Source organism: Quercus lobata, chromosome 9, assembly GCF_001633185.2.
Source record: "Quercus lobata isolate SW786 chromosome 9, ValleyOak3.0 Primary Assembly, whole genome shotgun sequence".
In the NCBI taxonomy this organism is placed as follows: Eukaryota; Viridiplantae; Streptophyta; class Magnoliopsida; order Fagales; family Fagaceae; genus Quercus; species Quercus lobata.
The window spans coordinates 39,716,013-39,742,807 of record NC_044912.1 but is presented as its reverse complement, the minus strand read 5'-3'; the positions used below and the strand labels follow the sequence as shown (position 1 = coordinate 39,742,807).

Below are 26,795 nucleotides of genomic sequence, written 5' to 3'. Positions count from 1 at the left end.
CTGGTTGATAAGGTTATTGGGTTCTCTTGGGGTTGCAAAATTTGATTTAGGGTTTAGGATTGATTTTAAATGGGTTTGGAAAATGGGTATTAATTTTGTTGTTACTGTTGTGTGGGTTTTGATTTAGGGTTTGATGTTGACTTCAAATGGGATTTGTTTTCCTAATTGGAACACCACATTGTGGTTGTAAATTGGTGTCGGTAAGGAGCCACTGGTGGTGGCGGCCATGGCTTTGGTAGTTGAAAGGTCAACTGGCCAAATGGGGAGCAAAGTGGGGAATGGGACGAACAGGAAGGAGGAGAGGGATAGTTGTTGGTCTTTGTGTGGGAGTTCTCTCTCCATTAATAAAAAAAAGTTTTATTGTTCATGTAAGAACAGTTACATATTTTTTTTCTAAAAAATACACACTCATACCAAACAGTCAATTATCTTTTTTAGTTTTTAAAGAATGTTATAGAAATATGATACCAAACATATTTTTTTTGCATCATGAGTATTCAAAATACGCGATTTCGCTACAATTTTTAAGTCAGTTTTCACACTTTTGAAAACAAAAACTCCAACACTGCTACCAAATAACCTGGTTTATGAGGGAGTCCAACTAAGCTCAGGCTTGCCTTGACAATATTTTTCTTTGTCAGTGTCCATGTCACAAATAATATGATCTCAAAGTGAAGTGCACGTACAAATAAAAAAAGAGCAAAACTTACCACAATTTCTTAAATATTGTACATTAATTTCCTAAATTCAACAATGACAAGATGAAGAAATAGAGATCTCTTTAAAATGCAGACTAGAGGACTAAATGGAAGAGCTCCCTCTATCACAGCTACTTGGGTTTCTTAATACGTAATTTTTCCATTCACAGGATGTGTTTAACACACGTTGCAATGGCCTAAAATATTTCGGCCAAGGCTAAAAGGGAAGTGGAAGTTCAGGAATTTTAACATAAGAGAAGTTATATGACTGGGAATGGTGGCGATTAGGCGATCTCCCATGTACAGGGGAAAATAACTCTCAATTTTTTTTTTTTTTTTTCAAATTGAAGAGGTATATATTCATTAAAAGCATAACAATTATCTTCTTACTAATAAAATACTCGCAGTCACTTCCTTATTGAGAGGAGCTCAAAGCTCCGAAGAGGATCATCACGAGTGCCTCTAGAAGTATGAGCGCGAGTATGAGATGATTTGGGCTCATAACCAGATTGAATTCTTTGTGTGGTAGATGGTCGGCCGCTGTTTGGGACTAGACGTCCTGCACGAGCTTCACTGTGTTCACCAGAAGAACCCCTACCACTTGAGACGACTGCTTTTCTTGAAGTGCTGCCATACCGAGAAGAATTGTGTCCTGATGAATCAAGGTGCTAAAAATGTATCCAAAAAAGCCCCAGTAAGAATATTTGGAATATAAATAATGGACATTAGATGAATTAATCACTCGATGACTTGAATACAAAAAGTGAATTTGTTTGAGGGAAAAAGAGAGAGAGAAAAGCAGATCATACTAATGTGCTTGACAACTGAAAATATAAGAAACATTAAGGTTGTATTTTTTTCTTCTGTAAATCTCATCTCTATTTCTGTTCTTGTTTTCACAATAACAAAAATGGAGAACCTCAAATTGCTTAAATTCAAAATCAAATGAAACCCAGCCTTGCCCGTTATCAAAGTATACAACAGGAAAATGAAGTAACAAGAAAAATAAACTTGAAATCTAGTTGCGATCAGTTTAAGGGATGATTAATTCAAGGACAAACAAATTATCCACGCAATTATATTTGAAGCAAAATACAATGTATTAATGGTTAATTTTCAAAGAGCAATGACATTTAAGATTTTGTGTGAAAGTTATTTGCATTCAGATAACCTCAAGACTCGATTTTCAGACAGACCAAATGACTATCCAAAAGAAAGTGGATTAAAAAGATTAAAGAACACACATCTAATTATTTTTGTCTAGAAAATGAAATGTTACCACTTCCTTGGACGAAGATAAATCCTCATGAGTCCTGTGTTTGGCATGATGTGGACTAGGGCCTCTCCTGGAAAATGCTTCAACTGCACCTGAGAATTTATCTCGGATCTCTTTCCCAACTGGATAAAAAGACTATATTTAGAAATCACACATTGACAGATATGTGAGAAATGAAGCAAAAAGGTGCTCTATTTACCACCACAAGTAAGTTATCAACTGTGGAGAGAGAGAGAGACTGGATTTTTAAAATTAATAATTTATCATAATAAATGATTAGACAAATCTTAATTTTGATAAAAAGCAACTGGCCATATCTAAAACCAGCACTCAGACGTCAAATCTGTGCAGAGAACTAAATTGAACAGCCAAATGTCCATAGCAAATATGAAGCTTTAAAACTCCTTTAGAAAAAGCGTAGTTAGAATGTCGATGTTCTGACTGGGCACTTAATTTCCAAATCTAGTTTTGTTTAAGATAGCGGACCTGAGATCTTCTCCCCTCTTTCTCCAGAAGGGCCTGCATTCAAACATGCCTTCCCATTGGATTGCTACAAACAGAGACAAAAACAGAAGTCAGTAACACCTTGAGTGGATAGGTTTCAAATCTTGAATTTACAACTACTGACCCTTCCTCTAGAGCTGCCACCAATCTGAGGGTACTTCAATATAGTCCAGTCAAATACATAGTCAAATTGATAACCTGCACCAGCAACAATGTCAAGATCCAAAAACAATTATAATACGTACCCAAATTAAATTTAGTACTACTCATGAAAGAGAACATTTCAACTGGTCAACTACAAATCATCATGAAAATAAAATTGAAACTCGATAAAGATATATGAACATATATTTGTGGACTGCTGTCATAAAATGTACCTTCTCTTATAAACAAGTCTCGGAAAAGTCTCTTTAGATATGAATAATCTGGTTTGTCCTCAAACCGCAATGACCGACAGTAGTGAAAATAGGATACAAACTCAGATGGATATGATTTGCAAAGCACCTGCAAAACAATGTGCATCCAAGTTGTCAGCATAGTGCTGTATGATTTTTAACTCTCAATCTCCCCTCCAACCCCCCACCCCTTAAACAAAAAAATAAAAAATAAAAAAGAGTTTTGCTGGCCAATGAATTTTGGACAGCCCAAGCTTGGGCAAACCCAATATTGGGCCAAAAATACAGTAACCTAGGATCAGCCAGAAGACTTTCACTAGAACCTGAGTAGGGCCATATATCAATAGTTTGCAAGAAGAAATAGATATGTGTGTGCGTGAATACACAATTATTCACTTATAATAATTTTAAGTATTTATGTGTATGTGCACCCATATTGGCACATGCACAGCACCGGGCTGCCTGGCTTCACCCAATTGGTCCCATGACACAGCAACAGCCCAAAGCTGGGGCCACCTGATAGCCACCCCTAGGTCAAGACCTCAAACTTTGAATCTAGCAGGCCAGCTAACTGAAACTAATGGCCTGTTTGGAAGTTTAAAAAAGGGGGGGGGGAGTAGAGTAGAGGGAGGGAGAGTAATTCAATTACCTTGTTTGGAAGTTTTTTAAGAAATGAGGGGGAGGAGTTTGGAGGGGTTTGGAGAGCTTTCAATCACCTCTAACCCCTCATTTTTAATTCCCCCAAATTGGAGAGATTTGGAGGGAGAGTATAAATTATTGACTAAATAAATTTCTCAATTTACCCTTTCTATATTAATAATAGACCAATGTTACAAGTCCATTTTCAAATAAAGGTAAATTTGTCTATTTTAATCATTTTCTCTCCTCTCCATCCTAATTTTTAAAACATCCAAATAAGGGAAATGGCTAATTACTCCTTTCCCCCTTACTAATTTTAAAAACATCCAAACAAGATGGAGGGGAACCATTCCCCTCTACTCTCCTCCCCACTACTCTCCTCCCCTCTACATCCCTCTACTCTCCTCCCTCTCTAAACTTCCAAACAGGCCATAATTCTTCTAAGGGCCTCAGCTAGATAAAATTAAAGAATAAAGTGCTTCGTTATGAGTATGGATGGTAAATTTTGACTTTTGATACCTCTATAGCAGTTGACATCTTCTTTTCACTGATCTTGTCATATTTTTGCTTTTTTGTGCCAGCTTTTAATCCCTGCCAGGGAAGGCTGATGCAAAACAGTGGTATATAATGACTTAATAAAGCAAGAATAAGGAATAAGAATGCACCAGTCATTTAATAACAGGTAGAAAAAGGGAAAACTCAAGAAAGAAATAAGAAGTGCAGCTAGTAATATTCGACCTTCCTCTTAGAAAATACATAAGCACATAACCAAGAGATTCCAGATCATCCCTTCTGCTTTGTTCTGCCAATAAGACGGCACAATTAGAATGATAGCAGGGGTAAGTAATCCAAATCTAAACAAACACACATCCTGTTATTAGTTGGCAAAATGAAAATGGCATAAAGAATCTCTCACCAATTCCAAGGTGAGTATTAACACTTGCATAGCGAGCTGTACCAGTAAGATTCTTGTTTTCCCTGAGGAAAAGAACAGTAAGAGAGAGAAGGAAGATGCTGAGAAACTCACAAAGGGTATTGGTCAACAAAGAGATAACAGATAGGAGGGGCCAACAAAGTGAATTTGTAAATCAATTGAATAAGAATAATAGTGGTTGACAAGGTACTATGACTATCAAACTGATATAGGTTCAAAAACTGTAAACAAAAATAGGAAATTAAAAAAAAAAATTTGAGAAATGAAGCAGACCATCCAGTATACAGAATGAACTATCAGTTTCAACATTAGATTCAAAGCTAGAGTCAATTAACGAAATAAAAAAGGTGGCATCAAGGACCACAAGTCCAGAACTATAAAAAATTACCCTATAGTATTTCTTTTAGTTAACCTTTAAAGTATATTGATAATTTAGAGTGAAATGGAGTGAAGTATATTGGTCAGTTGAAGGAAATAGGGATACATCAGTCTCTTTTTTTTTCAAGATTTCTTATAGAAATAAGGCTCGAAGTAAACATATTTCCTCAAAAAATGCACTGGAGTTTTGACTTTAGTAAACAGTTATTCATTCCAAAGGGCACCAGCTCTTGCCCGGCAGTCCATATAATGCAAGACCTTACTGCAATTAAGATAGTTCTCTATTCCTTCCAACATGAATTTGTCTTTGGAAAGTTTTTGTTAAATTATATAATATCATAAACCATATTAAAAACTCAAGGTACCACTAACAGCTTTCAACAAGATCAACACAATGCACAGAATCTTAACTTTGTTTGTAAAAAATCAAAGTTCAAATTAAAATTGACCAGAAATAAATGTTTAATATTTCATACTCATTCACCCAGGATGATAACTTTATTTTTATTATTTTTATGACGTAGGGAACCTCTCTCAAGAGCCCTTTGGACTCACCTCTAGTCAATAAATCCTTTTTTTGATAGGTGAATTTAATGTTAATTAGCTAACCTTGAGGCCCAAGTAGGTCTTAAATTCTTAATTGGGTTGAAATTCAGAAAAATCAGAAAATTAATGACAGGATCAATGGCTTTAGCTAGTAAAACTTATGGGCAACCGATCCCATCCATTAGACAATATTGGTCAAGCTCTTTCAAATAAGGTGGCCTTTTTGTTAGTACCAGCAGCACAAAATAAGAAAATAATAGTAGGTAACCTCAGGAAGCCTGAGAAGATAATAATTGATTAATATTGTTTTGTAAGCAAGTGCCACAAAGGTTGATACTTATTAATTCATTGTGATGTGCCAAGAGATTTATGGTCAATAATATTTTCTTTGTTTGGGATTTTTATTGAATTATGCCAAAAGTTGGTGGAGTTAACATGATGCTGCAGAGGTTGGTTCCACAATAATTGTAGTAGTGTGGAATGTGAACCTCAATTGGAGTGCGAGGAATAGTCCAAATTTCGAAGGAATGGATCACAAAAATTTAGATACAATTTTCTTGAGTTTACTATAAGATCAATGAAGACACTTGAGGGACACTCCATTGCTCTTAACACTTAATGTCCTTTTTGCCTCTTTTCAAATAATGAATTATATATATATAGCTCTTCCTTATTTTCTTATCATGTCTAACAAAGCTTCCACTATTTTTGATGTTGTAAATCATTAGCTCTGACCTCCCTTATTGAGGAAAACCTACGCTCTTTTCTAGTTACAGTAATACATATGTTTAATCTTGCCCTTGCTGTAAGCATGGAAATATTTACCTGTATGGTATATGCTTATGAGTCTGAAGATCTCTATACTTCTTTGCCAGTCCAAAATCAATTGCGTAAACCTGTGATAAGAAATTTAATCAAAAGATAACAATAATTAGAAAGAAGAATTATGACCTGGATGTTCCTCAATGTAACACTAATGTTTTGTCCTCAAATGCGTCTAATACCAAACAAGAAATATTTATCAGTTAATAAGGCTTCAACAATCTAACATGAAATGTCTGATCTAACCATGGAGGCCGGGGGGCATTATGACTAAACACTGGAGAACACATTGGATTTCACCAGTCAAGATCGGAACCTGATAAATTAACCATCTAATCATCTATATTCCATATGAAAGATCTATTCTTCTTTCAACACATTCCTACTTCAATCTTTCATTTTCTTCAAATTCCATTTTTAAGCATAGGGCAGGGCGACTTTTGGGTCCAGAAAACAGGTGGTCCAATCCTATCCATTTGCCTGCTATGTCCATCAAGGGTGAATGCCCCTGGATTACCTGACAGCTAGATTTGGCAAGTGGGGTCAGTTGCCTGTAGGTTTTAATGGCTAGAGGTGAGTCAAAAGAGCTCTTCTTTAGAAAGGTTCCCTATATGATTTCCACCCCCCCCCCCCCCCAAAAAAAAAAAAGGAAATTTAAGGGGCTGTCACTCATGGAGAAGGAATAAGCACAGCCATTACTTGTTGCCAAATGGGAAACACTTGCTAGTACTCGTAGTTGAGTTACATCAAGACCTATTACTTGATGGATAATGTTTGATTATCTAAACTCAACTAAGCCTTAATCCCAATGCAACAATGTCTGAGATTTATCAATTAAAAATTGTTCATACATGAGATTATACAATAAATTTACCATCATTCTATTTATCATCTGATAATAGGTAAATAGTTGCTTTGGTGAAATTGCATTTCTTTGAGAAATTAATCCCATCTAACCCCACTGACCTCACTAGGGAAGCAAACCATGAGGTCTCTCTCTCTCTCATAATTCATAATGGTATATATAGCAAAATTCAGTAGGCAGCTTCAATCAATTAAACAACTGTTATAAGCTATTCCTGGTGAATTTGGCAGCAATATATATCTCCTCAAGAATTCAATTATTTGTTCATAAAGGATTAACACTCAGTTTTTGCAAATGAATAAATCACTAACTATTTTTTTTTTTAAAGAAAAAGAATAAGAAAGCAACAGCTAATGCACGTGGAAGGTAAACACCAAAGCAACAAAATCAACAAAAACTGGCTACCAAGAGTTCCAATTTTTTAGATTAATAAGCGTCCAAGAGTTCATATGGCATGTACTTTCTCAGCAGAAACTGTTTCAACTATAGCTGGAATGACTAATACTTGGATCTGACGAACCTTAAAAATGTACTATAAATTTGCACATGAAATAGAATAAGGCAAATGAGAAAGAGATACCTGATTTGCTTTACGCCCTAGGCCCATTAAGAAGTTGTCAGGCTTTATATCACGGTGAAGAAAACCCCTTGAATGCATGTACTCAACTCTGTTAATCTGAAAATGATAATTAAAAACAACAGGGGAAAGAAACATTATCTTGGCCGTTCCAGACACATTCTTTAATAAAGAAGAGTCACATCACTTACTAATTGATCTGCGAGCATCAAAACTGTTTTCAAGGTAAACTTCCTATTGCAATAGTTAAACAAATCTTCCAAACTTGGTCCAAGAAGGTCGATAACCATGACGTTGTACTCACCCTCAACTCCAAACCACTTGAGGTGGGGAATTCCAGCTTCATACAAATAAAAAAGCTTGAATCACTAATAAGAAAACATCATCTGTTTTTCAAAGATTGACCCACAAAGAATTTCCAAGAGATATTCAAGGCAAAAGCATTGCCTGAACTAATTGGGTTTACTGATTACCATAGCCATACCGTATCAGCCATTAAACAGGACAGACAAAACCTCTTGAGTTTTATCAATTATATGGTTTGTTCAGAGGTAAGGAGTTGTGAATAATTACAAAAACAGTTTTACAAATTGGTAAAGTTAAAACTTGATAATTGTAATACAATATTTTTTTAGGAGGGGTGAGAGACAGACACTCACTTCCTCCTTGAAGAAGCATATACAATTTTGACTCATAGTGAAGCTGAGGATGCTTGGTCTTCCCAGGTTCCTGAGATTGGAATAGTCAATCAGCATATAGAGTATCAAAAGAGTAACATAATCTCTCACAGAAAAGGAAAAAAATAATAGAGAAGCATATCCAGTAAATTTGTGTCAAAAAACCAAAATAATATGCATCTTTTTCATTTGGGGGAGGGGAAGGAAGACAAATAGCTTTGCATTCAACATTTTCCTATTAATGAAAAACTTGAGAGTGAAGGACCGAGCATTCCCCATGAAATTTTGAATGGCGACTCAAACAGAACTCATCAAGAGTTCATGATCTATAGTTCCACACCCACTTTACTTAACCATGACTTAAAAGTGAAAATCTTTTTTCATTTTTTCTGTTATATGTTTGCTCTTGTGCTAAAGATGTCTCACATATAAAAGTAAGAATACATCTCTAATGCCCATACATAAACTTCGTATCCTATTTCAGGTGCCATAATGAAAAATTAAACACAATAGTCGAAGTATAATGTGAGTCCACATTCAAACGCCCAATTGACAAATGCCAACTCCAGAGAAAAATGAGAAAAAATATTGCCAATGAGCAATCAAGGGAGCAAATACTGACAACTAACTAAACACAGAAGAAAACTTACATACAAAAAGGCAAACTGCTGAACATGATTAATTATTAACAATCATCATCACAATTATCAAAACCAAAAAAACAATCTACAAATCTGACTTAAAAGCACCTAAAAATGAATTATATGTACAAGGGCCATAGAAAAGAAAACTGAAAAGTAAATACCCACAACAAGGCATAAATTCCTTGAAAAGAATAAATCACATACCAGCTTAACTGCCACTTCCTCCCCAGATTGCACATTGACACCTGCCACCAAAACAAAGAACACAATGTTGTAAAAAACACAAAACGACAACAACAACAAAAACCACAAGAATGACAGCAAAAGTAATTACCTAAATAGAGCTCCCCAAAAGACCCACTCCCAATCTTCCTCCCCAGCTTGAACTTTCCACCAATCACATGCTCCATTTTCTCAAAATCCTCCTCCAATAAAAAAACACAGCTCTCTCCACCCAGATTTGTGCCCAACCCAACACTTATTTCTGCATAATCCCAACACCCACCAAACACTCACCCACAAATCTCAACAGATTCACCAAACTAACACAAACCCAGATCTAAAAAAATCCTAGCTTTCTCAGACACCCAGATAAGAAAATCAAAAAATTATCATAATCTTTAGCAATGACTCAAACAACAAAAAGATTTAGCGAAAAAAAATTTACGTGTAACCCCCCAAACGATGAGGATAGGATTATTACATCAAAATCAAAACCAGACCTTCTCCAACTACAAGTTTTTGATACCAAAAACACTAATGAATGAAAACCCAATTGGAAGAACAATCAAGTAAGTACATTGACAAGAAAAAAGCAATGAAATTTGGGCGAATGAACATAGGAAACAAAAACAAAAGATTGGAAATTATTGGTATGGGGAAACAATGATGAAATCGGAGGAGACAACGTGTGTTTTGACAAAAAAAACAAAAATATGGAGGAGGAAGAGGAGGAGGAGGAGGAGGAAAGTGATGTGTGGAAAAAAAAAGATGAGGAAAAGTAGGTCCAGCAGATTTTTTTTTTTTTTGGGTGTTGGGTTTTTTGTATATTTGATTTTTGTTTTCAGTGTTTTTTTTTTTCTTTTTGAAAAACACTTTCTATAATATTAAATCCCTCTTTTACCCAAAAAAACACTTTTTTTTAATTAATTTTTATATAGTATTTTTATTGTTTTTTCTGATTTAAGAAATGGGATATATTAGGAGGGGTAGCGAAACCTTCTCTCACAGTCACAGCCGCCTAACACGTTTGGGTTGTCATGGACCGAGCCAGACTATACTTGACTTTAGTTTAGTTGTACAACCTAAAACGTGCGTCCCTCTCTCTCTCTCTCTCTGGGTTTGAACTTTCAACATTAAACTTTCTCAAGAAAAAAAAAAAATCAACATTAATAATTTGAGCAATTTATGGTCCTATTTGGACCCAGCAATGTTTTATTTATTTTTTAATTTTTTATGATTAGGTGTGAATGTGACAATGACTGCACCAACCTTCACTTCAATTTATTATATATAAAAAAAAAAAAAAAACTTTTACTTCATTCGTCTTATTATTTTAATTAATAATTGAGAGAGACAATTATGCATGACTTTCCTTGCCTGTAGTAGAATAAAAATCAAAGTCACTTATTCAAGACTCCATCTCACCCAAAAATTACATTATCCCAACAAAGAAAAAGTATTTGTATAACAAGGAGGAGCAAGAAAACAAATTAGAAGTCTGCAGGGAACACTTGCTGGGGGAAGATATTGAGAACAATTTTTAAGGTAGCTTGACTTTTCTTGAAAAAAATATTATGTTTTGGCTAAATTATATATTGAGTAATTTTGTGGACACAACATTTCATAACATATCAATAAATTTAAATTGAAATTGTGATCGGTCCATGTGTAAGTCACTTAGTCAACATGCTAATTTAGGAATGTTGTAAAATTTTGTTGTGTTTGTACTTCATAATATAACTCATCTAATTTAGATGTGTATTTAATTCAATCCTTTAAATTTTGTTGTGAGTTTTTTTTTTTCATCCTCAAAAAAATATTTTTTTAATCCTCAAAGTTTTATTTTTATTTTTAATCATGCTTTGAAATAAAATATTTTCAAATGTAAAATATTTTCAGTAAAATATATTCAAGTGTTTAGTATAACAAGTAAAATTTTTCAAGTAATACCAAAACTAGGCGGTGGCTAGGCATGACAATTCGTGTTCACGAGTTGGGTTCATATCGTGTTGAGTCATGAATATTCGGCTATATGGGTTGACTCGAACCCAACTTGTTTACTAAACGTGTCAGGAATCCTCAACCTGAACACGACCTGTTTATTAAACAGGTCAACCTGACCCAACATGTTTAACTCGTTTAATTAACAAGTCATGTAAATGTCAATGTAAATTACCCATTTTATAATCTATTTAATTAATAGGTCATACCTAACCTATATAATCTTTATCAATTCCCATGTATATAAAATTAAAATACAAATACAACTATAAATATAGTAATAGACATATAAAACAACCATAAATTAAGTAATAATATCAAAATAACTAATAACTTTATAAGCTAAACGGGTCTAACGGGTTTGCATGCTGAACATGAATATGACCCGTTTATTAAATGAGTTTGCCGTGTTAACCCCAATATAATTCAAACCCATTTAGCCTTAACCTATGACCTGTTTATAAATGGGTTAGTTGTGTTGGATTCGCGGATTGTGTAAGATTTTGCCACCCCTAACGGTGGCTCAGCCATCAATGTTACTGGTGTTGGATGTCTGGTGATTAGTAGTCGAAACGGTGGTTTCGGCAACTATATTGCTAGTGATCGCCTTCGAAGCATTGTCTTTGGTGATCGAACCGCTAGCATCGGTGGCTAGAACGGTGCCTTTGGCCACCGGATTGCCAGCATTGGTTACTGAAACAATGACTTTGGTTATCGGACCACAGGCATTGGTGGCTAAAACGATGGCTTCAGTTATCAAACCACCAACACTGGTGGCTAGAATAATGGCTTCGATTGTTGGACCACTGGCATTGGAGGCCAAAATGGCATCTTTAATGATCAGATTGTCGATATTGGTCATCAGCACTGGACTGCTAACACTGTTTGTCTAGCCCACCAAACTGATGACTTAACCACTAGATGGGGTGTGTAGAAGCCACCATGTGTTTTTGTAAAATATTTTACCAAATTTTTCAAGGTAAAATGTTTTCCCACTTTTTATAAAGGATTTTGTGATCAACGAAAAATATTTTACAAGTTTAACCATATTTTACATACAAACAAACATTTGAAAATAGGAAACTATTTTACTTCAAAACAAATGAAGCGTCAATTATTTAACTTTGATTTCTTTCCAATTTAGTTATTTTATCTACCTTCTGTTCAATTTGCAGGATAAAAAAAATGATGTTGTTTTGCATTTTTGTTTAACGTCAAATCTTAAAAATTTAAGAAAAATATTTGTTTTGAAATAATTGTTTAAAAGTATAAATAAAGTTAAAAAAAAAAGTCTCTCTCTCTCTCTCTCTCTCTCTCTCTCTCTCTCTCTCTCTCTCTCTCTCTCTCTCTCTCTCTCTCTGTTGCTTCCCACATCATAGTCAGGACCTAGCTCGTCGATATCATCTTAACCTAGCTTATCTTAATCACAATCCACACCACCAAAGCCACCTACGACCAACTACAAATTAATCACACCTTCTTTGTCATTAGTCTTGTGCTGTTATTGATCCCAATTTACCCCATTTCTTTTTTGTTTTGGTCACAAAATTAGTAGACCTAGTTTTTTTTTTTTTTTTTTTTTTTTTTTTTTTTTTTTTTTTTTTCTGTGTGTGTGTGTGTTTTTCTTGCTTTTGATTTGTGTGTTTATGATATTTCTGCTGGATTTTGAGGTTGATTTGGAAGTTTGGATCTATGTTTTTATAGATTATATGCATTGGGTTTTATTTGGATGAAGGGGAAAGTGGTGAATGGGTAAAGAAAATAGCAACCGAATTTTTTTTCCTTGATATTGATTGCTATTTTTTGCAATATTAGTGATTTGGTTGTTTAAGCTTAATTAACGACATGTTATTGATTGTTTAACTTTTTTTTTTAAATATTTTATTATTTATTTTTAGATATTTTTAAACTTAGAAAGTGAAAATAATAAAACCAACATGAGATTGGAGATTGGACAAAACTGGACGGTAAGGAATAAATTGAAAGCAGATTAATATAAAAGGACTAATATGAGAAATATGAAACTTAATTGAAATATATCAAAATAAATAATTATTTGAAAATATATTAAAATTAAAGGATTAACATGAAGCGAAATGAAATTTAAAGGACTAAATTTGGAAAAGGCAGATATTTTCATTTTGTTTTTTTCATTGATTTGGTATAATTTCATCAATTTTTGGTTGTATATCTGTGTGTATGTATAAATGTGTATATATATATATTTGATGGGTATATCAGTGTATATAAGTCGTCTAAACCTCTAAATGCTTTAGCTAATAAATTATCATCTACCCTGCACCTTTTCTCTGTCATACTTCACCCCGTTTGTCTATTAGTCACTTGGATCAATTACATTAGATATATTTTTTATATTAAAAAAAAATTAAGATTATCTTGTTAGTTGTTAGAATCCAATCTCTTCTTCCTTATGTGTAATTGTTTTTCTAAAAAAAGAAAAAAAAAGTATAATTACATTGTTTCAGAATTTTTTATGTAAATTTTCAAAACATTTCCATTTTCCATATGTAAGAACTCACACAAAAGAAAATGCATATTATGTATATATTTTTAATTAAAAAGAAAAATTAAGAGGAAACAATAATAGAAAATAAAAATTACGATATCTTATCCTTTAGTAAAGATGATGATAGAGAAAATGGGCATACCTTTATGATAGGACAAAACTTTCTATTCTCCGGTCTCCCTTCCTAAAATCAATTACAGTGTCTTTGCATTCCCTTCTCTTATCCAAAAAGATAATTGTCCAAATGGGGAAAATTGTCTCTCTTGCAATTTTTCATACATGAATCGAATAAAGTAAAGCTTGTAAAGGGTCTAAATTACCCCTTTTTTTAGGTTGGTCCCCATCTAATAATATTAATACTAATCCCAATTTATATATTTCACTGTCTATCTTAATTAAAATATGAATTTTTTCTTTAAAAAAAAAAAAAAGAATGACCAAGATATCAATATATATATAATATATATGACCCAAAAAAAAAAAAAATTACTGCACATATATCCAATGAGAAAGGACAGTTTCAAATGTACATGAAACATTGAGATGTTGGATTTTTGTAGCTTTTGTGTTCCCTACTTTTGTGTCCTGTTTTGCTAGACATTTATTCCATCATTTACAAACAAGAAAAATCTTCCATAGCCAATTATCTATTGATGCCAATTCCTACTATCATGTAAACTTCTTTTTCATTTATTACTGTAACTGGGCCTAGATCTTAGATTTATTGAGATTCATTTGCCACCTATCGTACAAAATGTCCTCACGATTGAAAAAGAGAATCCAAAGCTCAAAATCGGAGTTCTCTGTGTGTATATACTTATGAGTGAGAATGTTACATGGAAAATCTAAATTAAGGTGAGAAAAGGAGGAGTAAAAATAGAAAGAGAGGTTATTTTTTACTCCATCTAATTGGATATGTTTAGAAGAGAGAAGGAGAGAAATCAATTACAAGCAAGTTAAGCAACCTAATATTAACGTTTCTATTTTTTTCTATACTTTAGATAAAATTAGTTTTGTTTTCAGGTACACTTTTAGCACCAAAATTATTTATAGACAAAGCTTCCATTCAAACTAATTTAGGAGACTTCCAAAACTATCGATGAATATTTTTTAAATAAGAATATATGTTGATGATTTTATCAATAGCCACATAGTGTATGGGTTGGAGAAATTTTTCTTTAAGCTGGTTTGAAAGTAATCTTTTAAATTTTGTTATTTTATTTTGTTAATTCAATCTTTTAGCAAAGTTGTAGGAAATTTAATGCTATCTTTGTTCTGTTTTTATCATATTGACATAAGATACGTTTTTGAGAATTTCTCAAAGTGGTGAGATTTTTTTTTCCTTTTACTAAAACAGTAAAAAAATTTATGGCATGGAAAACTATAATAAGTACAATGTTGTGTGCACCTGCTATCCTAGTGAGTTCTTGATGAGTTATTTTAATTTTTAAGACCACGACTTTTACCATATTATTTCTATAACTATTATACGTGGCAGACTTTAACTGATTGTCTGTTACTTTCATATGGACTCATCATTATTTCCCTACAACTCACAGTTTACCACATTAAAATTGGGACAAAATTGATACACAAAATGTTATGGTCCTATATTTTCTCATTCCAAACATCTTTCATTCATTTTTTTAAGGCTTTGTTTTATCTAGCCTTCCATGTTGTGTTACTTGTTATTATACTAACTTGAGCAATGTTGTTAGGCAAAAATGGCAAAATAACCTTTTCGCCCAAAAGTTATAGGCAATCAAACTTTAAAAAAAAAAAAAAATTATAGAACTTGAGTTCCATTTGAAATTTTTCAAGGAACTCAAGTTCCTTACTGAAATTCGATTTTTAGAAAATCGAGTTTCAAAACAGAGACATTTTGCTGGAACTTTTAGGCCAAAGGAGTATTTTGCCATTTTGGCCAATGTTGTTATAGTGCAAAGCTGGGATAAGCTTAGCGTGGATGAGATTCTTTGGTGGGCCTAACCCAATAAGTGAAAATTATGTGTTTTTGTTTCTGACAATTCTATAGATAAGAGATAGGAGAATTGAATCATGGATATCTAGCGTGAAAATAATAGGAAGTGTCAACGAGTTGAGCTACGAAACTCTTGGCGTGTATGTGTTTTTTTTTTTTTTTTTTTTTGAGAAACCAAACCATAAGCCTGGGGCTTTATTCAAAGAAAAAACTTAATGAACGTCACGATACACAAGCGGGGCAATATCAGCTGGCATGTCACCTAACCAACACTGATACCCAACCACTGACTTAGCTTTCTTAGTGAGAGCATCAGCAACAGAATTACAAACACGACTTGTTTGAGAGAAAACAACAAACTGAAAAGCACCTACACTGTAAAACACCAACGACTTGTATGTGTTTTTTTTTGTTAGGTTGATTTGTTACGCTAGAAAACGGAAGCCAATTTACTGGAATTATTTCTTTTGAGAAAATAAAACTAAAATCAGTAACAAAACTATTTGCTCTTTTATTTCAAAATAGAAAGTTAGAGAAAGAAAAAAGTAACGTTTCCTTACAAAATTTCCAATAATTATCACATAGCATAAATAACAACAGGAAACATTTAACGATCCAAGGTGTTTTTTTTTTTTTTTTTTTTTTCCTAGTTTAAATTGCTATTCGGCCTATAATTGAATTTGTAGATTCTTACTTCTTTGTGATGCGTGGCGCAAACGAAACTGGAGAAAATTGTAGATCAAAGAATACGCACGGGTCTCATAAAAAAAAAATACACACGGGTCTAAATGTGAGTCAATCCCACCTATACCCATATACATGTTATTATCAATTATAATTAAAAAGACAAGGTTACCAATAAATTATCAATTGTTCTAACAGATTAAACCGATAAAAACTAATGAATTTAATAATAATTTTAATACTCACTCCTTACAATGTGGATCTAATTTCTCCTTAATAAATGAAGCTAAACACATAAATTTTTAACTTTTTAAGTGGAATTGTGTAAATAGAGTAGAGGCAAGGTTTGAACTTATGATCACATGCTTCGGTACCATGATGTATTAACAATTGTACATCCAAAAATTTAAATTATTAAAAATGGTGAATTCAATTATTTAATCTTAATTCTATTACAGTGCAAGATTTTGATAGCCCTAGCTGTCTTAAGTTTTTTGTATTGATTGTCACTCGTTTGAAACTCATATTGTGCTTCTCTTTTTCTTAGCTTTGATTTGTCAATCTCCTACTCTTTCTTTTTCATTTATTTTATTTTTTAAAATTATTATTATTTAATAGTTACAACAATGAAAGAGAAAGAATTCGAATTTTGGTTCTTTTCTTAAAAGAGAGCATCCTATTACATTAAGCTACAATACTCTTAATTGTCATTTGGCCTCTTCTAGATTTAAAGGGACTACACCATTTTGATATTTGGTATATTTACTATTTAGTTCTAAAACCTATCTGTGACTACAATTTTTAATTTTATGAGTATGGTGGTAAACTCTACTCACTAGAAGTCTAGAACACACAGAGGGTTGAAATGTATATATAAAATAATTAGAATCCTGATGTCTGTCATATCAAAATATGATCAGTCACATTTTGTTCAGCATAAAACTGATTACAGAATTATTTATAACACTTCCAACTTAACATATATAGAACATCGTTTATTTGTAACCATCATAAGAGCTCCTATGAACTTAACGCAACAATTAATAGAGCCCTTTTAGAACTTGAAATCCAAACTTACACTGCTTACAGTTACAGCAGTTGATACAATGAGTGCTTCACACACGTAGATTCACCAAGGATCTCTAGTATAGACACCCATGATGCATGAGGACTTATATTTGAAAATACGACGCTAACAAACTACACCACACTTGACATCCAAAGGGAAATATTTGTTCCTATAACAATTGAAATTGACATAGGAAGTTTAGTTTAGAGGACATAAGAATTTATAGTGGAGGAGGTGACTTATAGTAAATAAGGAGATGGAGGCGATGGTGGAGATTTGTAGACATGAAAAGGCAGAGGCAAAAGAGATGGAGGTGGTGATAACTTGTAGAAATAAAACGGAGGAGGTTATGGAGAACATGGTGGTGGTAATTTGAAAAAATAGGGAGGTAAAAATGGATGTGGAAATTTGTAAATGGAAGAAGGTGGAGGGGGTGGCGAGAGTGGTGGTGATGGTAAAGGGGAAGATGATGGTGTAACATTAGGAGGAGGAGGAGGGGAAGATGATGGTGTACCATTAGGAGGAGGAGGAGGGGATGGTGAGGGTGGTGGTGAATTGCCAACATTGGGAGGGGAAGTTGATAAAGATGGCGGTGGTGGTGTTTTATTAACACCAGGAGGAGGTGACTTGTTATTGCCTGTAGCTAAAGGATAGTATCCTTCTTCAAGGTCTGTTGGTGGCAAATGGTCTGGAGGGTAGGGTGCTTGGTAGTGGGCTGGTGGTGGAGAATCATGGATGTAAGGCCTATTAGCAACCACACTAGTGGCTATGAGAAAAAACGCTATAGCATAAACCATTTGGCCATGGGGCCAAAGTTCTGAGTGCACAATTGTACCCATTTCTGGAAATTCAGCTCTATTTGCTAGAATATTAGTCCTTAGCCTTGCATGTTATCGATGGGAACCAACCTCTTATATACTAGCAAACCTAACAATGATATCTTTATTATTGCTTAATAACAATTGCATTAGTGCTTTAAATGTACTTCGAAATCTTATACACCATGTTTATTCTAATTTCTATGGCTCAAACTTAGGTAGTTAGATTTATATAAAATATCCTGTTTGTTATTTGTTCCTTTCAATGGCCCGTGATTATTAGCCTGCTAGTTCCCCTCAAGTATCTCTATTTCGTTAGTAAAAATGGAAAGCATGCTAGGGGGTTTTGTATGGCTGAATAAACCCTATTTTAAATCCTTTTAAAGCTGTAAAATATTGTTATACATTTTTCTTCAACTATATATGTGTAGGAATACAAAAATAACAAGCACAAATGAGAGTATGAGCAAGAACAGAGCCAGAACTTTGAGTTAGGGGGTAGCTTTATTATTGGTTGTGTGCAGTGGTTTTAACCTCTAACACAGATACTACTTAGCTGCTGAGAATTTTTTTAATTTATTTTATGGGTAAGAACAAAATTATTTTTGTTTAGAATTTTTTAAAGGAAATGGTTGTTTATTTTGGATAAAATTAGTTAATTAAGCTTAATTCTTTTTTTTTTTTTTAGTTTTACTATTGGTAATTTTTGTTGATGGTCACTAAAATGAGAAAAATGCTAGAGCTTCAAAATTTTATATAAATTACTGATATGATAAGTGGTTAATGGTAAGTAAAAAAATGATGTGAGTTATGGGCCCATATGCAAACCAATAAGAATTTGCCCCTAATATAGTTTGTAAAAAAGTTTGTGAGTATAGTATCATTCTTAAAGGAATCAATGATATTATTTAAGGAAAACAAAATGTAATTTTATAGAACAAAATTGCTAAAATTGATACACATACATATAATAATATTTTTAAAAAAAAAATTGGGAGGGGTGGGGGGCCCACATACATATAATTGCATAAATTTCTTTCTGGATGGATGTGAAAGCTTGCAATTTTTTTCAATGTAATCTTGATTGACCAACCGTCATGAGTTGCAACGATAGTGAAGTTTGCGACTTAGCAAATAGCTACCATATATTTTTCAGTAACCTGCAGCCTACATGAGCATGAAAAGTAAAAATTGTTATTAACATGTGACTCCTGGTGGATGTAATGGTTATGAATGTGATAAGCAGAAACTTGTTACGTCACAATTGCTTTCAAGCTAGCTAGTCTAAATCTGGCTAGACTGGCTTACCAATATTTCAACAAATTAGACAGAGACTGAGGTTGATAGTTTGGTAATAAATCTTAATATGAGCCTAGTATTAGAAATGTTTGGATTTTAAATTTGCGTACCCCTTGCCGACCATTAAAAGTTATCTTTAGCTCAAAAAGCACTTTCTTTTTTAATTTTTTATAAAAGAAATTTAGAAACAGGTTTATTTATATATGCCTCTATGAGTATTTGACTATTCTTGTGAGGGTGAGCAATCCCCCTTGTTCCACATACCAAGTTATTATAGGGAATAATTTATTGGAGGTGGCTCCAAGATGCTAACTAGAAATTTTGTCAAAGACTAGATTTGGAAGAGAAAATGATTTCATTGAATTAATTATGATTACAAAGTTGTTGCCTTATATACAGAAGGATCACTAACCAACTAACTTACCCGCCTAACTAATCATCAAAACAGAATTAACAGAAAACTAATACAGACACGTGAGGCACGTGTAATCACTAAAACATATATACAGTTATCTAAGCTACAAGTCATTTATCACTAATTGATTGACAGCTACTTGTTCTTATTTGTTCTTCTTCTTCTTCTTTGCTTGTAAGTTGCAACCTTGTGTTCTTCATTACTGCAAATGCTATATGTGCTTGTTGTTCTTCAATACAATTCTTACTTTGATACTCCCCCTCAAGATGGACTGATGGTGAATGAATGTTGATTAGTCCCATCTTGGAGAGAAGCTCAGAAAGCTGATTGAAACTTAAGGCTTTAGTCAACAAATTAGCAAGCTAGCACTGAGTTTTGACATGAATTAATCTGATCACTTTGGCCATAACTTTATCTCTCACCACGTGACAGTCTATTTCAAAATGCTTTGTCCTTTAATGAAATACTGGATTGGACCCTATGTGAAGGGCTGACTAACTATCGCATAAGAGTAAAGCTTCCCTGTTGTGATTCACTTGAATGTCTTTCAAGAGATATAAAATCAAACAACTTCATAAGTTGCTATTGTTGCCATGGCTCTGCATTCTAACTCTATAGATGACCATGAGATAGTGGATTGCCTTTTAGACTTCCAAGAAATCAAAGAGTCACCAAGGAAGATACAATAGCCAGTCACAGACCTTCTTGTGTTTGGACATAAAGCCCAATCTGTAAAACCCTTTACATACAATTTTGATGCAACAGAGAAAAAGATTCCCTTCCCTAGTTCATTCTTCAAATACTGAAGGACTTTATAAGCAATTTCCAAGTGAGATCTCCTTGGTTTTGACATAAATTGACTCAACTTATGAACTGCATAAGTGATGTTAGGTCTAAAAATTGTCAAATATAGTAATCTGCCCACTAGTCTTCTCTATTTGCTTGAATCATTTAGTAGCACACCATCATACTTACTCAATTTAAGATTCTGCTCCATTGGAATTCTAGATGGCTTGCAACCAAGAAGCTCAGCATCACTCAATAACTCTAGGGCATACTTCCTTTGACAAAGAGCTATACCCTTGACTGTTCTTGCAACTTCTAGACCAAGGAAATACTTCAAATCACCTAAGTCTTTGAGTTTAAACTTTTGATCCAATAACACTTTGAATTGATCCACTTGCTCTTTATCATTAGTTGCAATTAACACATCATCCACATAGACTAACAGAGCTATAAAGGACTCACCTTGTTGTCTAGTGAACAAAGAGTAATTTGCCTTGGATTGTATGAATCCCAACTAAACCAAAGTTGTAGAAAACTTAGAGAACCACAGCTTAGAAGCTTGCTTGAGACCATAAAGTGACTTATTCAGTTTGCAAACCATCTCCCCCTTGCTTTGGAAGCCTGGTGGGAGTGCCCTATAAACCTCTTCAGTCAAGTCCCCATGAAGGAAAGCGTTGTTGACATCAAGTTGGCTTAAGAACTAGCCTTTCACAAAAGAAACTGCCAACAAGCACTTCACAGAAACCATCTTTGCCACATGTTTCAAGATAATCTAAACCTTCTTTCTAAATGAATCCTTTGGCAACTAACCTGGCATTATAACTTTCTATGGACCCATCAGACTTGTATTTAATTCTGTAAACCCACTTACATCCAATGAGCTTCTTATGAGGTGGAAGAGAAGTAAGCGTCCAAATATGGTTGGCCTCCAAAGTTGCAATTTCTGCATCTGTAGTAGCTTGCCATTTGGGATCAGAAACAACTTGATAGTAGTGTGAGGGTTCAACAATAGCAGAAATAGAACAACAAAAGGTCTTATAGGAAGGAGAGAGATGATCATAAGAGATATAAAAGGATAAAGGGTGTAATGTACCTGATTGAAGCTGACCAAAAGTGGGGATTGATGTTACTTGACTGCAATGATAAGCCTAAAGGTAAGGTTGGAATGTGAGAGACTGCCAAAATTGGGTGTCCTCAAAATAGTGCTTTTAAGGGCACTTCTCTTTTTGGGTAAGTGGTGTGGAGTCACCACTTTTTTTTTTTTTTTTTTTTTATACAAAAAAAAAAGTAAAAAAAATACATGATCAAAATACTTCATTGTCATTGATTGAATGATAAATACAATCTTGGTAAATTGAATCTTACAAGGCTTTGAGTCCTAGTTAAATTCTATGCAAAAGAATACATAGCTTTTTGTCCTAGTTACAATCTACCCAAAAATAAAAAGAAAGACAAAGCATAGATCTACCTATCCAAAAGAACTAAGTTCGGAGGCTAGGTTACGGAATGGGAAGGTGTTAGGCACACATTCCGTCCAGACATAGTCTGATCTTTTAGACTCTAAGGACCAATATACCCTTTTAGGCATGATATTGAATGATATGTTGAACATACATGACAGACGCTTGACCAGAACTAACTCACATAAGTCTATCTTATGAATGTAACCTCTTTTTAGAAAAAATTCAGATATGTTTTTGTAAAAAAAAAAAAAAAAATGATTTGATTAATTAAAAAAAGAAACTATATTTGTTTTTGTGTAGATAAAAAAATTGGTTTTGTAAAGAAAATCAGATCTATTTTATATATATATATATATATATATATATATAAAACAAGGTTTTTGCTAAAAAATATCAGATCTGTTTTGGAGCAAAGTTAAAAATGGTGATTTTCATTAAGAAAAATCAGATCTGTTTTGTGAATAAGAAAAATTTAGATTTGTAGAAGAAAAAAAATCAGATCTATTTTTATGAATAAAATAAGAAAAAGACTTTTTTTTTAGAAGAGGGACTACACTCATGAGATAAATCTATGTTACATGCATCAATCAAAAATCATCTCAACTTTTGATTTCTTCTATTAAATTTCAAAATCTGCTATTTTTGTGTCAAAGAAAACTTTTCTAAAAAAAATCAGATCTGTATTTAATGAAAATATAGATCAGTTTTATGTATTAAAAAAATCAGATTTGTATTTAATAAAAATACAGATCAGTTTTATGTGTTAAAAAAATTAGATCTGCTGACCTCCAAAAAAAAAAAAAAAAAAAATCAGATCTGCATTTTATAAAAATACAGATAATTTTCTGTGTAAAAAAAAAAAAATCAGATTTGCATTTTATGAAAATATAGATCAATTTTGTGTGTAAAAAAAAAAAATTAGATCTGTATTTAATGAAAATACAGATTTGATTTGTGGTTAAAAAAATCAGATCTGAAAAATTTAGATTAGTTTTTAATTTAAAGAGATCTTTGATCATGAGCAGATTTTGAGATTCAAGAGAGAAATCATAACACATAATCATCTAAGAACATTTTTTTTTTAAAAAACAATTTGAACAAAACATGGAAATTATATCAAGAATCAGAAATAATAAAATATCCTAAACCTATTCATGCATCATCAATCAAAATTAATAAAGAAGACTAGAAAAAGAAAAGAAATTAACTATCTCTTGCATGCGTGCTCTTCTTAGTGAAAGGATATTTTAGGATTCAAAGAAATTTATTCAACTCTTTGAAACCTAAAATATTTTGCTTACAGAAAAGAAATTCCTAAGGCAAGAGCCTCCATAATGTCTTTAACGTAAGAGAGAATTGAAAAGAAGAGAGGAGCCAAAAGAGGGGGGTCAGAAAGCGTGAAAAAGTCTGTTGAATTTTGAGAGGCATCCTCTATTTATAGAGATAGGAATGTTCAAAAAATTAGCTGAATGATCATAATACAAACCGGGACACGTCCTTATCTCTAAAAAATTGTAAAAGGTAAGGTTTATCTCAATCCAGAAGCCCTCGGGCCGTGCCCCACATTTGTGCCAATCAGCACTTGAAAAGTGCCGATCGGCATTCCAAGAGTGCCGAATGGGCCTCTTGGGTGCTAGACCCGCGTTTGAGTTTTAATCCATTTTGGACTCCTATTTTGAGATTTTTGAGCTGAGACTTGAACTTAGACGTGTTTTTAATTCGTATCCTAAAAATTAAACTTCTTTTCTGATAATTCAGGTTTTTTCAGCAATGATTATCTTGTAGATAAATACTCCAAAAAATCTTGATTATCCTCAATTTCGTTGTTATCTGATTATCCTTTTTATTCTCATGCATGCAAGCCTATTTTTGACACTAACTAACAACCAATCACAAAATCATTTAATTAATTTTAATTGTCTAACCAATCAGTATTAATTTAAATTAATTATGTGTGGCTGATTGCACCCAAACAAAATGCATGCAGATTGTGCAAACTTGGTCATGCGATATCTTTCAATCCGTCGATTTGATTTGGAAATCGGGCATACTGTTGCCACCGTTAGAATCTTAAGATTATTTTTATGACATGAAATTAATGAATTAATGCATGTAATGCAATCATGAATTTTGGGTATATGAATGGTCATTCTAGCAATCTTCTTTGATTAAATTATGGGTGCAAAATCAAGTGTCTACATGAGGCTTAGAGGGTATAGTGGACCTCCTAAGAAAAGGATCAAGTTGAGAAGAATCATCAGGAGCATCAAGGAGATCATGAAACATATCTTCATCAATGTTATGATGAATATCAATGATATTTTCATCAGAAATAGAAGAAGTAGACACAAAAGTTAAGTGAATTGAATCAGAATAAGGATCATCAAGAAAATAGAAGGAATGGGAGAGAATGAAGGTAAAGGGATAAAGGAAGAGTGAAATGAAACGGTTTGAGACATGGAAAAAGGAAAAACTGTTTCATGGAAGATAACATCACTTGATACAAGAGTGGAATGTGTTTGAAGTTCAAACAACCTATAACCTTTGACATGGTAAGGATAGCCAATGAATACACACTTTCTAGCTCTAAGAGAGAATTTAGTCTCGTTAGGACTAGTGGTGGAAGCAAAACATAAACAACCAAAAGCCCTAAGATGAGAATGAGAATGTACCTTATGGAAAAGAAGTTCAAAAGGTGTTTTATTATGAAGCAAAAGTGATGGCAATCTATTAATCATATAAACTGCAGTAAGGACACAATCACCCCAAAAGGAAAGAGGAAGACCAAATTGAATTTGCAAAGCTCTAGCAGTGGACAATATATGTTGATGTTTTCTCTCCACAACAGAATTTTGTTGTGGAGTATAAACACAAGTAATTTGATGAATGATGTCATGGTCAGAATAAAATTCTGGTAATTTGAACTCTAAAGCATTATCAAACCTGAAAGCTTTAATTTTGGTTCCAAATTGTGTACAAACCATATTATAAAAAGAAACAAGCAAGGCCTTAACTTCAGATTTCGCCTTAATAAGGAAAAGCCAAGTGGCATTATCAACCAAAGTTAGGAAATATTTATGTCCAGCAGTAGTAGGAATAGAAAAGGGGCCCCAAACATCCGTGTGAATCAAATCAAAAGAACTTTCATACATTTTATTATCAAATGGAAATGGTAATCTTTTCTGTTTTGCCAAAGGACAAACAGTACAATGTTTAGTTCAACAATTCTGTAAGAAAGGAACAAAACTACTTAAAGATTGAAGCTAAGGATCAGAGGGGTGCCCTAGTCTAGAGCGCCACAAGGAATACAAATGATTGTGAGAAAATACAAAAGAGAAAATAGTAAAACAACCTAGTTTATGCTTGGCAAGGAAATCATCAAGCATGACGAAAGCTAAAGATAGACTTGAATTCTATTGTAAGTACAGACCATCAGACATTTGCCTTACTCCAATTGTGCTCCAGTTGGTAAAGTCCTGTATAAAGCAAAAAGTAGATAGAAATTCAAGACAAAAGAGTTGATCTTTAGTCATAACACTAATAGATAAAAGATTGAAAGAAAAAGATAGTACACATAGGACATTTGTAAGGGTAATGTGGGAGGAAAGTTTGACAGTGCCAATATGTGTTACAATAGCTGCTTCCTAATTAGGCAACTCAACCATGGTATGTGAAATAGTAGTTATTAAAGTCAACAAATTCACATAACAAACTATGTGATTTGTTGTCCCAGTATCCAAGACCCAAGTATCCATACTATAAGCTCTTCTATTGACAATCTTAGAAGAAAAGATAGAATGCTTAAGGTTCAAAGAGATAAGTGCAACTGCATTATTGGGAAAAACCATAGTATTGGCCATGTGGCAATCTTGCCCTGGTGGATTCTACTGAATTAAACTTAGTACTGAACCAGTTAAGGCCAAGAGCTGTTGGTACTGACCTGGTGTGAAAGAAGGGGCATAGTGGTGATAGGAGAATGAGTAGTGATAGCTTCTTGAAGTGGCATCACCATTTGATTATGATACTGATCTTGTGAGGCAAAAGAAACCTAATGAGCCATGTAAGTTTTGTTCTTGAATTTGTAACTTGGTGAAAAGCCGTGTAATTTGTAGCACTTATTAACTGTGTGGCCTAGCTTGCCACAGTGAGTGCACATTGGCCTCTCTTTTCCCTTGGTAAGATGAGCCCCATTGAAGACATAAGTGAAATTTTGACTTTTGGTGGCTAGAGTAATGGATTCAACCCTAGTAGGTAGATTGACATTCCTTTGCATCTCTTCTTGAATCAACAAAGAATACACGTGTTGACTTAAGGAAGAGGATCTATAAGCAAAATTTGGGTCTTGACTAGGGAAAATGAATCATTCAATCCCATGAGGAACTTCTGTAAGGTTGAATTTAATCAACTATCTTGTTGGCTTTATTTCGTGCCAAATTTGCTTGTATTTCAGCAATTAGTAACCCTGTATTTAGGTGGGATTCTTGTAAGGGTAGTGAGTGAGATAATGTGAAGAAATGCTTAAGAATGTGCAAGAAAAAAACAGAGACTCGCGATTGGATCTCGCGGGTGACTCAC

General features: G+C 33.4%; 2 protein-coding genes across 2 annotated transcripts; both read right to left on the bottom strand.

The window, feature by feature from the left end:
- Positions 1-689: 689 nt before the first annotated feature.
- Positions 690-9,964, bottom strand: LOC115959846 (casein kinase 1-like protein 6). Its single transcript, XM_031078458.1, has 14 exons — positions 9,290-9,964; positions 9,160-9,200; positions 8,294-8,363; positions 7,826-7,974; positions 7,638-7,733; positions 6,196-6,266; positions 4,429-4,490; positions 4,251-4,314; positions 4,032-4,116; positions 2,856-2,982; positions 2,603-2,676; positions 2,461-2,524; positions 1,978-2,096; positions 690-1,366 (listed from the first exon to the last, which is right to left on the bottom strand). The coding sequence occupies exons 1-14, from the start codon at positions 9,363-9,365 to the stop codon at positions 1,106-1,108; spliced, it is 1,359 nt and encodes a 452-aa protein (XP_030934318.1). The 5' UTR covers positions 9,366-9,964; the 3' UTR covers positions 690-1,105.
- A 7,822-nt stretch (positions 9,965-17,786) lies between these two features.
- LOC115961726 (extensin-like) lies at positions 17,787-18,278 on the bottom strand. Its single transcript, XM_031080652.1, has one exon. The coding sequence runs from the start codon at positions 18,276-18,278 to the stop codon at positions 17,787-17,789; it is 492 nt and encodes a 163-aa protein (XP_030936512.1).
- Positions 18,279-26,795: the final 8,517 nt, after the last annotated feature.